The 17,627-nt window shown below is 43.7% G+C and overlaps 1 protein-coding gene across 2 annotated transcripts; it reads right to left on the bottom strand.

The window, feature by feature from the left end:
• Positions 1–9: 9 nt before the first annotated feature.
• RAB43 (RAB43, member RAS oncogene family) lies at positions 10–14,680 on the bottom strand. Of its 2 annotated transcripts, none has more exons than XM_063164379.1 (3): positions 14,450–14,680; positions 6,136–6,319; positions 10–5,253 (listed from the first exon to the last, which is right to left on the bottom strand). In XM_063164379.1, the coding sequence occupies exons 1-3, from the start codon at positions 14,657–14,659 to the stop codon at positions 5,000–5,002; spliced, it is 648 nt and encodes a 215-aa protein (XP_063020449.1). In that variant the 5' UTR covers positions 14,660–14,680; the 3' UTR covers positions 10–4,999. The 2 variants fall into 2 exon arrangements, with proteins under 2 accessions (XP_063020449.1, XP_063020450.1); XM_063164380.1 differs by having other exon boundaries at positions 6,136–6,313.
• Positions 14,681–17,627: the final 2,947 nt, after the last annotated feature.

Below are 17,627 nucleotides of genomic sequence, written 5' to 3'. Positions count from 1 at the left end.
CAAAAGGTATTAATTGCCAAATGTTTACTTTAATTAAACCTTTTTTAATGATACACAGTACAATGTATCCACTACTTTGCTAAAATTCACAACAAAAGCAGGTTTCATGTTTAAAAATACTTTTCATAATAAATTCATAAATAGATGAAGGTAAAGTATAAAAAATTACTGTAGTATGCAAGCTTGCTCCCTTGTCTCCTCAAATTCCAAATCATTTAGTCAGTATTGAGATAAGAAAGTTTAAAAGCAAAACAGTTACTGATGATTAGAAATGTACAGCCTGCATCTCTCGAAGAAACCTTGAGAAGCAACAGATTTGTCCCAGAAAATGCAGAACCATTTTAACACTGTTATCACCCAAACCCCTCAAATAATTTTGGAATGCAGTGAATGAATTCAATATGAATTAGAGATTTTTTCCTTCCCCCCCAGAGGTGTGTGTGAGCCAGACTGGCCGGGATGCTCCCTGCTCTGCACTCGTGGGGATTTCACCTGGCGGATCTCAGCGAGCGAGGCACAGGAGAGGGAAAATCTGCCTGACAGCACAGAGCACATCTGCCCAGCAGAAATCTGAAACAGAAATCTTTAAAAAACAGTTACAAAGAACTAAATTCACCTTCTGCTCAGTACCAGCCTGTATTTTCTGGCAAGCAGGACAGGGTCTGGTGTCCCCCACTGGCTTCCCCTGTTTTGGGGAATGGTTTTTGTGTCTCACATCATTCCAACACAACTCTGTGGGGAATCCCTGACACTGCACCACCAAACCCTATCAGCAAAGTTATTCTCCTCATCAATATTATCACTCTCCTAAGAAAGCATTTATTTTGTCAAGTATCAAACTACTTTTCACACTTTATCTATTTCAATATCATTTATAAAGGGAAAAAAATCTTACTTATGCACAGCATTGAACTAGGAAATGAACATGAAAAATGCAGAATAATCAAGATGCTCTGCCTTTCACATTAATGATTTTTTTTCTCTGATAATTATTTCCCTTTAGTGCAAAACCACTTCCACACAAGATTTGTGCTTTATTTGCAAAGGTACCGAGATGCTTTTGAAGACACTGGGAGGCCTCTGCCTGCAGCTTTCTGGCTGTGTGAATTCTGCTCCTTTAAAGGTCAGGACCTTCTCAGCTCCTGGCTCACTTGTAAAAAATGTCTTCAAGTTTCCAGGACAAGTTTGCATGCCATGTCCAAAGGACAATCCCCCAAACCCTTGTTTTCACATATGACACCCCAGGAACCCAAAAAAAGCAAAAGTTCCACTTTTGGTGAAGTTCTTGGAAATCTATCAGCATTAGCTAACAGGAGAGCTATTAGTGGTTTTAGCTGGGCTTCATTTGGATTTTTCCCCCTGAAAAACCTGCTTGCCAGTACAGTGAGAGTAAGAAAATCATCAGACTTCTCCTCTGTTCTTCAGTATTCTCATTTTACTCAAATTTTGCTTTGCAAAGCAAACATTTGCAGGTTTCTGGGCTGACATTTGGTTTTATATTGATGTAATTATAAATATTTGTACAAGTTCCATCCATGATGATGGACTGGACGAGAAACTGGAGATAAAATGAGCTTAAAATCAATACAAAGGGTAACAAAGGCTCCTGGGAACCACATTCTGCTGATGATTTCATTTCAGTATCTGCCTCTGCATTCCACTCCCAAGTGCTACAAGGCAGAGATCAATGTCCCCTCCTGTGCTTCTGTAATATTTTTGCACACTTTGGTCCTGCCAAAAAGAAATGATAAATACTAATGCAAATACATGATCAGCCAAGGGGATCTGCTTAAAAGCAATTACTGCACCATAGCCTTGTTAATGTTCAACTGGCAGTAAACAGATTTCCTGGCAAATGTTGGTGCTGTGAACTCTGAGCAAGCACTACTGAATTATTCACTTGATGTACATCAGTGCCCATTTGTACCCTCAGAGGTGAAACTCAGCTTTTCACCCATAAATCACAGGTTTATTGCTCCTCACCCTCTCCACCCAGGTACCCTTTTGGTTTCAATAGGATTAATGGAGTTAAACCAACCTAATTCCTGAATTCCATGGCTGGGTGAGAGTTCCAGGTTTGATAAAACCTTCAGCAGAGCACTGAAAATCTCCACATTTTCTGTTTATTTCTGGCCAAGGAGCTCCCAGCCTGGTGGGCAGTGAACAAAGGAACGGTATGGTAATGAAAATAAACTTTAACTACTGACAGCCCAAGCACCACCAGCTGCTAATCTAATAAATAAACCAGGTCGTTGGGTTTCTTCTGAAAAAAAATTAAAAATAAACCAAGTCTTCTTCTATTTCTTTTGTTCAGTTAGGAGGGCATGCAAACTTGTACTCCACTTGTTACAAGACAGAAGAGCCAAGAGTTAAAAGACAAAACTGATTTAAAGCCATGGTTCTAGTTTTCTGCAGGAAACTGAAAATGAATTGGAATTGGTGCCTTCATTCAAAGTACAGCAAACAAATCTCTGCTGCTGTATTGCACATTTTCTGAGTGAACCAGACTGACCTGCAGGCAGAGCCTCACCCTTCAAGCCTAGTTTAAGAGATAAATCCAGGCAAATTGTAATGAAAAGTGTAGTGCCTGGTCTAATTCTACTTATTCACTAAACAAACCTCAAAAAGAAGAAAATGGATCAATAATTCCTCAGTTCTTCATCTACTGTAAAAACACAATCACTCACTGGCTGCACTGGAAGCAGGATTTATGTTCATTTTGCTTCTTGTTCCAGTTTTAGGATGAGTTGCTATGTAAACTATGGATTTCAGTCTGAGAAGCAGCAATACTGCTCTCAAATGCAAGTGGGTTTTTCTCAGCAGTGAATAATTTGGCACTGATGCTGCAGGAAGTGGGGCTGAGCTCATCTGGGGGTCCCAGCTCCTGCAGAACTGCAGGGCCACGACCCGCAGGTACAAACTGCAATGGGTCATGACAGAAAATCAAATGTCTGCAAATATTCTGTGCCTGAGGGGCCTCACAGCAGCAAAAGCAGCCACCAGCACTCAGTTTGAGCCTGGACTGACTTCACAGCTTCTGCTGAGAGCAAACACAGGGAATACACCAACAGCTCCAGGGCTTGGAAAATTCCCATTCTCATTCCCAATTTGAAATTCCCAACTGCCTAACTGGGCATTTATTGCCTACTGTCTTTGGAAGCAGGAATATCCTGGAAAACCATCCAAAAGCACTACCAAGTACTGCGGCTCAGCCTGCCCTTCTGCAGAAAATACCAGAATTGTGAAAACTATACTGGTTGGAAAAATTTAAGGCCTTTTCATTCTCACAGCTATAAAATTTAAAAACTAACCCCTTAGACAGAAGCAAACAGGCTACAAAGCACACATCACTCCTCAGTTAACTACCTCACAGTTTAAAAAACCAGTAAGAGCAGAGATTGGTTCAATATTTGCTACAGGAAGATGAATAGGATTAAAATTGGTATCCTTTAGCCCTTTCCTAAATCTTCCTAGTTTTCATGACACTGGATATGCTGGATGACTGAACTGGTGCAGCCCTCACAGCAAAACAATTCAAGTCCTTTCTGACCTGGATTTTTCGAAGAGACAAGACATTCCCTTCAAATGGTGCTTCTTGAAAGTGACTCCTTCCAATTATCAGGATTGCAAAACTCCCTTGCCATACCTGAACACCTCTGCAGAGTTTAAAAATATTGCTGCTCCTGCTCTCTTTGCAAATCCACTTTTGTAAGGTGCCTGAGAGTGAAACTGCAGAGGAATCCATCAGTACCTCAGCTACATCTACAAGGGACTCTACAGAGCTGCAGCTGAAAGAACAGCATTATGAAATTTGTTTTATTTTATGTAGACTTTTGATCCACTATGAAAGATTTTTCCTGCTGAGTGTTCTAGAGAAATGAAAAGCAAGTGGTAACTTGTGATAGGGAGAGGGGAACATTTGGGTACAAAGCTGGGAGGGAATCACTCAAAAAGACACTGGTCTCTCTGCACTCATGCAGTTCTCAGCTATTCTGAGGTCTTCTTTCCCATTATATGCCCATGCAGTATTTAAAGAGATGGTTTAAAAAACAAAACCAACAAAAAAATCAAATCCACTTGTGCCACTGATGCACTCTGGTGATGTAACACCAAATGCCTGACAGAATGAACCCTGTGTTTGACCACCAGGCACATGGCAGGAGATCTTGGCTACAGCCAGGTCAGGGCTTCTCCAGCTCCTGCTTCCATGGTGCAGGGCTTGAGTTGTGGAATGAAATGATGAGACCTGAGGGCAAAATCTCAGTGATGCTTCCACCTGGAAAGAGGAGCTACCACTGTGCAAACAACAGGCAAATGAAATGCATCTTCCCTCTCCTCAAGGCTGCTTTAAATCACCCCCCTGCTCCAGTGACAGTGCTCAGGCTGGTTTTGCTTTCTGTTAAAACTTCAAATGGTGACAAAACCCGAGAGAAGCTCCCCCACCTGGGCCTGCTCCAACAGCAGCTAGCAATCCATAGACTGCTATTTGGTCCTGAAATCAAAATCTTGGCTCTTCTGGCCCTTGAAATACCATTATCAGACACTGACACTGCCTGGTCACTGCTGGAGTGCTGAGCATTTGCAGAGACACTGTAAAGACTCCCTGCTCCAAAAGTGACCTCCTTTGCCACAGTGCCATGCTAAATGCTCAGACCTTTGGGTTTGCATCAGTCTCTTCCCCAGCCAAACATTTTCCCACCCCAAAACACCAAGTTCAAAGTAATTTCCTCCTTTTTGTAACTCGTATGAAGGTTACAGAAAATAAAACCGTGGGGACAAATGTTGAATAGGTTTTTCAGAGGGTTTGACTTTTAGGACCACCTCTCCAAAGTCCCTTTTTAAAAATAAGACACTAAAGCAAACAGGATTGTGTCTAACTTCTACAAAATTGCTGGTTTCACAGGAGGAGGAGGAGGAGAATATGGCTACCATGCTACTCAGCATTAGGGTGAAGCACCATCTAAACTCCAGTAAAGTTAGGGATATCAGCTAGCTCTTATCAGCAACCACACCCCCAGCCTTCCACAACGTCTTTGCTGTCAAGCTTGATGCTGTCAGTGTTCTTCTCACTGAACATGGGCCCTCCATGCCTCATCATCAGCTCGGTGGCCATCTTCACAAAGGCCTCCTCCACGTTGCTGGAGTCCTTTGCTGAGGTCTCTATGGCACAGATGATGTTGTCATAGCGTTCAGCCAGGCTCTGGGCTTCCTCCAGCTGAACCTCTCTAAGGTCACTTAGGTCAGACTTGTTTCCTGGAGGGAAAGGGAACAACACAGGGATTTGTATCTGCTTGTTTGTGCCACAGGAAGGGCTTGGCAGGAGGGGCTTGGCTGCCCAAGGAAGATGAAGAATTTCCATTCTGTAGATTTTCAAAATGTGACTGAAAAGGCCCTGACCAGCCTGACTCTGTGAGCAGGAGCCTGGACTGGACAACCTCCCCAGCCCTTTCCAACATCTATTTCTGTGTTACCCATAAAGAACAGGAAAAGTAACCAAAGAGTGGTGCCTGTAGACCCTAACAGAAGGGAACAGGCTAGAAACGGAAGTTAAAACCATTCTGTGAAAACAGCAGCTGTCTGCTGATTCCTAAGGAAATCCAGAATGGTTCTGCTCTTGTATTAGCAGCTCTGCAGGCCCCAAGAGCCACATCTGAGTCCAAAACTCAGCCCAAAACTTTTTGGGCTGGAAAGCAGAACTTCTAGCAAAGAACTGACAAACTCTGATTGCCCCAAAGTCCTTCCAAAATTCCCTGTCTGCTCAAGTGGGTGTGTGCTCCAACTCACCAAAACACATGGGAAGGGAAGGGAAGGGAAGGGAAGGGAAGGGAAGGGAAGGGAAGGGAAGGGAAGGGAAGGGAAGGGAAGGGAAGGGAAGGGAAGGGAAGGGAAGGGAAGGGAAGGGAAGGGAAGGGAAGTCCACAGGAGCTGTGCTTCAGAACTGGGAAATCCTGGGCATCCCAGTTCTCCATAAAATGAGATGCAAAGGATTCAAAGAAGTCGAGCAAAGCAAACACCCCTGCTCCAGTGAATCAGCTCCTTTGGTAAAATTTCCAGTCGGGTTATTGCACACACCTCAATCCAAGCAGAACCAGAACCTGAGGCCACACTGCACAAGCAGGGGCATTCCCAACTCACCGATGAGCAGCTGCACGATGTTGGAGCCAGCATACTTCCTGACATCCTCGATCCAGCGAGGGATGGACAGGAAGGAGCCCCTCTTGCTGATGTCGTAGGCCAGGATGGCCCCGTTGGCGCTGCGGTAATAACTCTGCGTGATGGTCCTGAAGCGCTCCTGGCCCGCCGTGTCCCAGATCTGCAGCTGGGGGACACAGCAGGGTCACACAGAGCACACATGTCACTGTCATTTTTTATGAAAAATCCCTTTGCCAGGACTCTTCTCCTGAGAACCCTCAGAAATGTGAACAATAATGATCTGACTGCTTGGAATGTGGTTTGGAGGTTGCTTTACCAACATCTTTGATTGGTCCCATGTGAATTGTTTTTAATTAATGACCAATCCCAGTCCAGCTGTGTCAGGACTCTGGTCTGTCAGGGGATTTTATTATCATTCTTTGCCAGCCTTCTGATGTCTCCTTTCTCTTTCCTTAGTGCAGGAATAGAATAGAATAGAATAGAATAGAATAGAATAGAATAGAATAGAATAGAATAGAATAGAATAGAATAGAATAGAATAGAATAGAATAGAATATCAGCCTTCTAAGAAATATGGAGTCGGATTCATCTCTCACCTCATCCTGGGGACCCTCATAACCCCACAATAATTAATAACCACACACAAGGACACACAGGGACACGTGGGGAACTCAGCACTCCTGGACAAGTGACCACTATGATTAAGCAGAAGCCATGCATTGTTTGCTTTATGCACTAACCCTGCTGCACACCCTGATCACACATTTCCTATCAGTGCCTTTGCCTGTCCACATGCTCTGCATGCACCTCTCTGAAGATGGGACTGGTCACAGCCCAGTGGCTCACAGCTCTCTGCTCTTTCTTGTGGTCTTGGAACTCAGTTACTTAGCTTCTTCACTACTATTTTAGCACGGTTTATGTCCTAGTAACCTTGATGAATTCTAGAGGGCCCTAAGAAAATTCTGGTAACAGTTACAAGGGGGATGGCTGGTGCACACGGCAGTCTGAGTGGTTCAGATACATTGCTACAGTGACACACAGCGACACAAGGCAGCTGCTCTCCTCAGCCAAGGGACAGGACTCGATCCAAGAGCCTTGATCCAAATCTCCTGTCTGGGCAATGCACTCTAGCCCTGTGTTCATCTAGCCTCTTGTACATGATGTAAAGGATGAGAACATATGCTTGAGAACCTTGATACAGACATATATACAATAACTACACTTATATATATATATATAATAACTACACATATATATACATATATATAATAACTACACATATATATACATATATATAACTACATATATATATACATATACATACATACATATATATATATATATATATATATATATATATATATATATATATATATATAAAATCTATGCTGAGAGCTTGGCTGCTCAGAGTTTGTCCCTGCATCACTTGGGACCCTGGTTTCCTGGCAGATTTTGGAGCTCTCTGGTGTGCCCAGCCCAGCCCTTTGCCACCCTTGGCAGCAGAACGGGGTGCCAGCCTGCAGCCAAGGTCACCTGCCGTGTCACTGACACTGCACACAGGTTTTGGCCACCACACCTTCTGTGGCTCTGCCAGTTGTGCAGGGCAGGAACAAAGGGAGCAGGATGTGGTCACATAATCTGAGAGCACTGAGGCTGCTTTAGAAGGAAATATCAGACAATGAAAGGAATGTAGATAAAAGAGTGTGTCAACAAAATGCAAGCAATCCTAGGTCCCAACAAAGTCGGTGAAGGTTCTGTCAGTGTCATCACCTGCCCTTTTCTGGGTGGTAAAACACACATTACAACTGGGCAGGAAGAAATTATTGGTTAAGTACTTTTGCCTAAATCCAGCAGCATAAGAATTATGAGTTTGGTATCAGAGTTGGAGTTCCCAGTACAAGATGTCCCAGAGGAAGAAACGAAGTAATTCAGAGTGGACAAAAACAGCATGCTGCTCATAGGGAAGTTCTTCATAAATCCCATTGTTTTATAGGTTGTCTGATGTCCTGGAACATGATGGCTTATATTCCAGGATCTTCTAATCCAAAGTAACTGTGGATGCCCTCATCCTCAGTATAAATCTCTAATCCTTTCTGAATCTTCCAAAGCTCTTGGCTTCAATATAGTCACACTGAAATGAAAGAACTTCCTGCTATAAATTTATGTTCTGCTGCACTTTCACTTCTCTATCCCCAGCTGATAAATGGGAGACCACTGCCTGTCTTTTTGTGCCATTCCTTGTATTCTGCATCTCCACTGAACCAGGACATAAGCAAATACTGCTGGGGTTTTGAATCCTCCCATGGCATGGACTTTTTATTTATGGTTTCCCCTCCCTCTGAATCTCCTTATTCTGAAGGTTGTCAACAACTTAACACAATGTGCCAGAGCTATTTTATACCAAACAATATGGAACCATTTTTCCTTTTATTTCTTTTGCACAGCAGTGTTTTCTGTGTATCTTCTGACGGTGCTGCAGCTCTGAGCAGCAAATTTCCCTCTGGAAAAGGCTGTGCTGATAAGATCTCAATTTCCTGTGCTAAGCAAGCACTCAGATCCAGCTGATATATGTGCAGCTGAGAGGGAATCCACCCCAGCAAAAAGGAACTCTCAGGGCAGGGGAAGGACTGTAATGGACTCAGAAAGGCCCAAAGCAAATGATTATTAATGAAACAGATAATGGTGCAGAGCAGGCAGCAGCAATTAGCAGGGAGCAGGAAACTGGGGGCAGGTTTATGGTGATCTCTGCTCTCAGGTCTCCCACCAGCCCTTTGTGCTGGTTAAATCTCAGCACCTGATTAGGTCAAGTGCTAGAAAAGGCTAAAGATGATTACCCAACTCTTGGGAAGGGCCCGAGGGATTCTGTGCACACAGACAAATTGGAAACACTTGAATTGAGAAATAAAATTGTTTTGGCTTACACTTTTTCTGTGCTGTAAATAAAAGTGCAGAGTGACTGAGCTAAGAACAACCCCCCCTCCAGTTTGGAAGCTTGAAAACCTTGTCTGGGCACATTGTTTGTAATTTGAATAATGTCTTCTGGCATTAAGAACACACACTATGGACACAGCAAGGAGGTATTACGAACCAGATCACTTAATATAAAGCAAATTGTATTTCTAAAGGAAAAATACAGCTAGTTTGCTCGACAGCATCTCTAGAAAATTCTAAGAAAAATATTTTCATGTAACATTAATCAGTCCGATACATGGTTAAAAATATAATTTAAGTAATTACAAAAATACCAGTTCTGATCCTAAGTAAACACTATTTTCTCCAGCATATCTACAGAGATAAATTTCACAGAATTCTACTGAAAAAGAACCATGACAACTATAAAAAAATACCAATCACAACTATAACCTTAACCAGCTTGTGCACAGAAAAAGTTTTATATAGTATTTCTGTTAAACTATATTTACAAGCACATAACTCTTGATAAAAAATAACAACTGAAAACTCTTTAAAAAAAAAAAAAGTAGTCATAGTATTTCTCATTCCTAAGTCCCTCAGTTTAAGTTAAAAGTTAAATACCAAAAGAACTGTACTAGCCACAGGTTAATAATAAAGATTTGCTCATGTATTCTTTTGTATTGTACAAGTGTATGATGTATGTTGTAAATGACATCATAATTATTAATTTTTATATTATTTATTAAAATAAATAAAATGTAATTAAAACAATTTAATATTTTAGTAATAATTAATACCACTAATTAATAATGTTTAATTATTACTTGATAATACTTAATATTTAATTTCTTATGGTTAATTTAAATGCTTCAGCTTTGTAAATAACATGATGGCAGCCACATCTGTCACTCAGTAACCTTTTAAAGCTGTTCCTGATTTTGTAATTACTTTGGCAACTCCTTTGGTGTGAGAGAAGCTGGGATTGCTGGAGAATTGTGCTAAACTCATTTGAAACTACTAATTAGAAACACCTATGAAATCAGAGATTGGTGGCAGGGGGACCACTGCTAGGAACAGAAGAGAGCAGGGAATAAATACTCCTTGTGCAGAAGGAATATGGCAGACTAAAGGAGCCACCTTTCTCATTGTTTCCCTAATTGTTTCACCTACTGAATACTCAATTACTCACAAATGTTAATTGTTTCACCACTGAATACTCATTTACTCGCAAAGCTGGTTGTTTTGGTCTCCTCTCAGCTTGGAACTTTTTGGACAGCCACACTCCTCATGGTGGCACACAAAGGACAGTGAGAGACCCCAGAAAAATTCTGGGGCAAGGAGTGTTTCAGCTGGATGTAAGAGGAAAAGAGAAGGTGGTAAAATTCATGGAGGTTCCCTGGAAGATCATCCTGGGATGTGTCTGCTCAGGCTTACAGAAAGCAGATTTTGAACTACAGGGACAGAGAAAATGCTGAGGATGTGAGTGGCAGGTTGGCCAAAGAGCACAGTAAATGACCATTATCAAATGTGGCCAAAGTGGCTGCTCCTGCATTGATCAACATATTCTTTATCAAAGGTTAATGCTTAACAGATGGCCCCAAGACACAGTAAATAATTTCTCCCTCCCTTACTTCCTACATAATTTATTAAGTACTTTCCTGATTCTTCTAAAGTACCACAGTTCAGGTGTGTTTGTGCTTGTGGAGCAGCATAAATAATGACTAAGTGCATCCTCCAGCTGACACCTTCCTTTGCAAAAATAGAAATGTCACTTTTGCAGCTAAATTCCATAAAATTTCCCAGCAGTGAAACTGGATCTAAAGACTGTGCTAAATGACTCTTAACCAGCTGTGTCTGAGTCCTGTCATCTCAAATGGCAAACAAAAACATACATTCCTGTAGGCTGGCAAATCACAACACTTGCTCCTAAAAACATTTACTGAAACAGCCTTGCAACTTAATCCAGGCAGTTTCTGCCAAAAGCAACATCTCTGTGGCACTGTATTTCAATTTAAAGTGATATTCATAGAGCAGGGAGGATAAACTGCACCATTCAAATGTTTCCCTACACTATTTTCAGAGAATGAGGAATCCCTCTTTTTTGGGAATGCAGGTTATGAGTGTGAAAGGAGTTGACAGAGAGCTACATTTTCCTCTGGATATCAAAGAATATTGCTTCCAATAGCTCTGCTTTTATCTGTGCAGCAAAGTCATTAAATCCCCAGTCAGGAGACAGGACACTTAACTAGACACAATTCTGTATTAGTGGCAATTTGGCCAGATCATGACAGAAAATATATTTTGGGTCATTCTGAAAGGGATGCAGTTCACAGCCATGAGGCCTGAATCAAAACAAATAATCTTGGTAACATATGAGCTGAAAAAGCCTGTAAATGAAAAAGTGCAATGGTATTTCTTCATTTAAATACCTCTTCAAATAAAGAAATATTTGCTGTAAAAGGAACGTGTTCGCAACTGTTCTTCTCTCCTGCTACTTTCTGAAAGTTATACTGAGGGAGAAAAACTGTGGGATAGAGGAAAAAACACTTTATGTAAAACACTATGAACTGACAGCATAAAGTAGGCATTAAAGGCAATTAATTAGCTCACAGGAGGTAATTCATCAAAAGAAAAATACTTTTGTTATTACTAACCATGATTTATGGACTTGGACTTAGGAATGTCCTTGCCTATCATTATGTAAAATGTTGGTTCCAGCATTTTATAAATATCTTTTCTTACAGTGACATAACAGTTATAAAACGTTTTTGTTCTGTTTGCCAGATTTTTTTCTACCACTCAAAGAACAAGTAATTATTTTATCAATAGGACTTTAATCACTATGCATTAAGTGATTAACAAGACCAACTTTTAGGCACTACAGTCTGCACTCTAGGATTCAGAGAAATCTGCTTTTAGAGAAAGCAGTATGCCACAATTTCAAACAGCATGTACTGGAACATTTCTGTAAATGAAGACAGCCTGCAGACATTTCACAAAGCTGATCTCTTTCTATATGAAGTTTAGTCAGCTCCAGCAGTGTGTGGAACTCCACGTGAGACACTTGAAAGAAAACAGCTGCAAGGTGCAAGGAAAGCCTCAAGTTTCATAAATAATTAAAAAAAAAAAAAGTTATTTGCAGCACCTTAATCTTCAGTATTCCAACAGGCATCTTTTCCCTTATCAAAAAAAAAACAAAAAAAAAACAAAAACAAAAACAAAAAAACCACCAAAACAAACAAAAACAAACCAACACTCCACATCAAAAGAAAGTGAGACCTAAAATCCTTGGGTTCCAAATGTTTCAGAAATGTTATGTAACAGTGACAGGAACATCTGAAGTTTGAAGAGAGGCACATTTAACCTAAATTGTTTGTTTCAATCTCAAAATAAGTGTTGGGTTGCAGTGCTACCCTTAGCCAGACTAAAAATGAAGTTCAGGCCACTGGGGAGGGGGGACAAGTTTTTGTAGACACTTCGTTTTGAAGGAATTTCTTAAGATGAGCCTCTAAAACATTACAACAACAGGAATTATCTCATTCCTGCACCATTTGCTAAATAGAAAACAATTACTGTCTGAAGCAGCATAAACCCCTAAGGAAACCAAAGCAGCAGACAATTACCTGGCCTGTTTTTGTGAGGCAAGAAGTGCAAGCAGAGTGTGGAAGGGAGCTCAAAAAAGCGCAAGGAAATGCTTCTTTATTTCTTGATTCCAAGAGCATGCTGAGCAAAGCTAACCCAGGTTAGATGGGCTGCTCTGAAATCTCAATCCAACTGGAAAACTCTGATTTAAACATCACACACACCCCACATCTTAACTGACCAAACAAAAAAACCCCCCCAAGCAAATGCTTTCATTTTCAGGCTGTGTCCCTGACCCAGCAGCTGACAAAAGTATCTGTAAGGTCAATCAGCAAATGTTGGATTAATTTCCCTAAAGTAACACTTAAAATACTCTTCTTCAATATCTGCATTCCTCATTTTTTTTCTAAGTGGAAGGACAGAACAGCCCAAACAAAGCTTCAAGACCTTGAACTTCCTGCCTTGTTTTTGGTAAAACACTTAGAAATAATTCAGGATTTGTTACAGCCAGGCTGCTAATACTGAAATACCATGTGTAAGCAGTGACAATATGAAAATGCACACCTGGGAAGTTCTGGCTGGGTTCCTGGGGCACTCCTGCAGTGCCTGGCACCAGGAACAGACACAATTGTCACTCTCTGTATGCCCGGCATTTAAACAGAGGCAGATTTCCACCTTAAAGGAGAAGCCCCACTCCTCATTGCCAGGAAGGGTGGGAGAGGCACCGCCAGCTCAAACAGAAAACCTGAGTTTGTTCTTCAGCTCCCCAGGCAGGTGTGACAGGGAAAGGTGTGACACTAACAAGGAAATAAACACTGCTGCAGGGCATGGCCACTGCTAATCCCTCTCTTTTCCTTAAAAATGCCTTCATTTCTGTTTTCTGCACTTTTCTCACCTCAATCCTCAAAGATAATTTACATGAAAAAAAACAACAGAGGACTTTGACACCTACTTTGGTAAACACAGGCCAAAACTTCACTGCATCACTGCATTTGTGTGTCACCAAAAGCTTTACAATTCCGTCATCTTCCTCCAGGCAGTGACTGAATTAAATGCTTTTTAGTCCTACTGGGGATAAGGATAGCTGCAGAACCCCATTCTGGAGCGGATGGTGAAGGGACTAATCTACTATATTCATAACTTTCACTAAAAACTATATAACCTATTTATATAGTTTATCTCCTATAAACCCTAAATGCTTTAAACATTTTCTCCCCACTGTTCACTTGCACTCCTGCGCTCAGAGGGTAAAAACAGTTGCAGAAATCTGTGCTACTGAGAATCTGAGGATAGATCCATGGGATACCTGTCCTGGGCTCTTTCTAGCCCTAACAACCAGCTGATTTCCTCCAGCATAACCAAAAAAAAAAAAAAAAAAAAAAAAAAGAAAAAAAAAAGAAAAAAAAAAAAGAAAAAAAAGCAGATGTCAAATTTAGAGTTTATTGAAGAACCGTGAAACCGGCACTTCCTGTGACACCCTGTAAACAGTGTCTTAAGATAATAGCATGCCTAATTTAAGAACCTTCTCTCAATCTGCCAGTTCCACATCCCTTTCTGGAAACACGGCAGCCCAGCTGAGCTTTCTTCTGCCTTGTAAACACCCTAGAAAGGAGCCTGAGCAGAGAGCGCTGCGGCTGCGGCTGCCGCGGCCGGGCTCAGCCAGGGCTTGTCCGGCTCTGGGCGGAACCGGCCCGGCCCGGCCCGGCCCTGGGCGCGCTCGGCGCCGCCCGGGTCCCCGCGGGCAGCCGGGGATGGCGGCCCGGGCCCGGCCCGGAGCAGCCCGGGGGCCCAGCGCCCTCACCTTCACCCGCTTGCCCTGGATCTCCAGGCTCTTCATGGTGAAGTCCACGCCGATGGTGCTGCCCTGGCGCTCGGAGAAGGCCCCGGTCTTGAAGCGCTGCACCAGGCAGGTCTTGCCCACGCTGGCGTCGCCGATCAGCACCAGCTTGAAGAGGAAGTCGTAGCTCTCCTCGGGGTCGGGGCCGGCGCCCAGCGCGGCCACTCCGGGCATGGCGGGGCGCGCTGCGGCCGAGGGCAGCCGGCTCTGCGCAGCCCAGCGCCCGCCGCGGCCCCGCACCGGGACCGCCCCTGCCCGGCCCCGTTACCGCGCCGGGACCGCCCCGCTCCGCCCGGATCCGCACCGGGACCGCCCCTGCCCGGCCCCGTTACCGCATCGGGACCGCCCCGCTCCGCCCGGATCCGCACCGGGACCGCCCCTGCCCGGCCCCGTTACCGCGCCGGGACCGCCCCGCTCCGCCCGGATCCGCACCGGGACCGCCCCTGGCCGGCCCCGTTACCGCGCCGGGACCGCCCCTGCCCGGCCCGCCCCGCCTGGCCCCGGGTCCGCGCCGGATCCGCTCCGGGACCGCCCCTGCCTGCCCGGCCCGGCCCCGCCCGCGGCCGGGCTGTGACGGCTCCGTGCAGGGATCGCTGCCCCGGCACACCCGGGCCGGCAGCACCGAGCGGGGATCCGTCGCTGCCCCGGGCCCGGTCGCTGCCCCGGCACACCCGTTCGGGCCGCCGGTCCCCAGTGTGTGGCGGTGCCACCACCCCGGGCCGTGCCGTGCCGTGCCGTGCCGTGCCGGCCCACACGCGGTCCCGGTCCCGCGGTGCTGCGGAGCCCTCGGTCGCTGCCCGGGCGCAGGATCGCACAGGCCGGTGTTCGGCCGCATCCTCGCCGCAGACACACATTTTGTGACACATTTTGTGTTGAGTTCTGCTGGTTTCGTGTATTCCTGTTACAGAAACAAATAGGTGCCGCTGCCCTCAGCTCCAGGAAGCGCAGCTGGCCTGCCTGGCTGCTTCTCTCAGCTCTGCGCTGGGTGTGGTTTGTTTGCGCAGCACAGAACAAGGCTCGGGGCTATGGCTTTTCACCCTTGCGAGTTTCTGAGGGCTCAGAGACGGCTTTGGAGCTGTTAGCATCCAGCTCCGTGTCTGCCATGTGCACATGGATGTGTGTGACCATTACACCACGCACTGCTTCTGTGTTTTAAGATAAATATATCTCAAGAGTCTGGAATTACTTGTTTTAACTGCTATCTGGGTTATCTGCAAAGAAAAGCACTCTTTAACAGGTACTCTCCTTGTATCAAGATGCTTATAAAATCAAGAAGCTTATAAAAATAAGATTTACAAATTAAATACACTGTCAGAGCACATTTTGTTGTCCTGTTCTTTGTACCAAAGACAAGCAAAATTACATCTTCACCGTTTCAGGTTATAAAACTGTGACATTAAAGAGTGAGTTAAATTGTCCCACAGGTAGTTGGGCAGGAGGAGAGCAACCTGGTTATCTCTGAGCCAGCACAGCCAACCAGGCCAGCTTGGCTTGAATTGCCTCTGAAATCAGTCTAGTTTTGGGTTTTATTCCTTTATTCCACGATTATTCCTTTTCAGGTCTGGATATATTGTTTGGCGATCCATGGTTGCATTCCAGCCACAAGCAGAGGTTTGAGTCCTCAGTCAGGCTGGACCAAAGGCTTTCTGTCCCTGCAGCCCAGAATTAAGCAGGGCACTGCATCCTTGGATATTGACCAGCCAGGACAGAAAAGGTGTTAAAGAGATAATAAGACATCACTGTGTGTATGCTTTCATGCTAATTATATTTTCAGAGCTGAGAAAAACACTACTGTTTGTTAGGAGGAAGCAGTGCTAGAGATATCAGTCTTTAATATTCGTAACTCATTGTTTATTGTCCCATCATTTTAATGGGATAAAATAGGTGTTATTTCTGTGAAGATAATTTTAAAACAGCTATTTCGTTATGCTTTCTAGAGATCATTGCAAACATCCTTCTATTAGCTGTTATTGTTGCTGCTTGTCATCACGAGCCTTTAACTGCTTTTAAAATAAAGAACTCTTCAAACAAAACCCACAAATTGTCACATTGTATTGTTGGGCTTATGTGAGGGATCTGAGATGAGCTCTCTCACATTGTGAAAGCTCTAAGGAGTGCTTTGAGTGTTAAAAGATTTGGTTTTCTTTGATTAATCCCCAGGCTCCATTGGGGTTAACACCTGTTTCATACAAAGGTAACACAGGAAAAACAAAATGGGTTTGAGTCAATTCCAGTTTGTATCTGGCTGTATTTGAGAGTGGTTCATCAGAGAAGAGTAGAGAGTGCTACAAACACTCTGTAGCAGTCTCTGATCTATTACTACTCTAGCAATGCCTAGAAACAGCTCTAAAACCTGGGAGAAACCCCCAAAACTGGCCTTGGTCACATTTCCTGTTCTCTCTGTCCCGCAGGGGAAGTGAAATTTCACCTCCACCCAAGCGAGCTGCAGGGCCCTGGGTACAGGGGAGGCTGTTGGCAATTTCCACTTTGGATCTGGGGGTAGGGCTGGGTTATGGTTCAAAGCAGCTGCTGGAGACTTGAAGTTTAAAAGGAAATTAATTCAGTTCTGACCTTCTAAATAGTCGTCTACAGTGATCTCAGATGAAACAGGAAAAACACAAGGGAGATCCTAAAATCTGTTCCCCACTCTCCTGCAGCACTGGAGAAGGAGCCGAGGGCAGGGGCTCCAAGAAAGCTCAGAAACTCTGTGAGGACACAGTGAATTTACTGAATTCTCTGCAGCAGCAAGCATTCATTCCCACTGGGGCTGTAGAACAATCACCAAAATTGCTCATGAAAACCAAGTTGACTTGAGTTATGGCTGGTGGGCACATTGTTCCAAGAGAAATTTTCCAGCAAATTTCAACATTTTGTATTCACAGTGCAGGCATGGTGTTTGATGTGGGAGTGTTCCTTCTGTGGTACAGCCTTTCCCTGGTCAAATTTTGGTTAAGAGAATGTTTAAGCATCTGTAGTCCTTGATATAATTTTATGGCCTGCTGATTTGACAGCTGACTCAGCTGGAATGGGCTGAGTTCTTTCAGACAACAAAAGTAGTGATGTATTGTCATTTCTTTTTAAAGAGAGCTATTTGTTAAACACTGAAAATCACCTTATATTATATATATATATATATATATAT

This window comes from Melospiza melodia, chromosome 10 (genome assembly GCF_035770615.1).
Source record: "Melospiza melodia melodia isolate bMelMel2 chromosome 10, bMelMel2.pri, whole genome shotgun sequence".
Lineage (NCBI taxonomy): Eukaryota > Metazoa > Chordata > Aves > Passeriformes > Passerellidae > Melospiza > Melospiza melodia.
The sequence above is the reverse complement of the archived record's forward strand: the minus strand, read 5'-3'. Positions and strand labels throughout refer to the sequence as shown.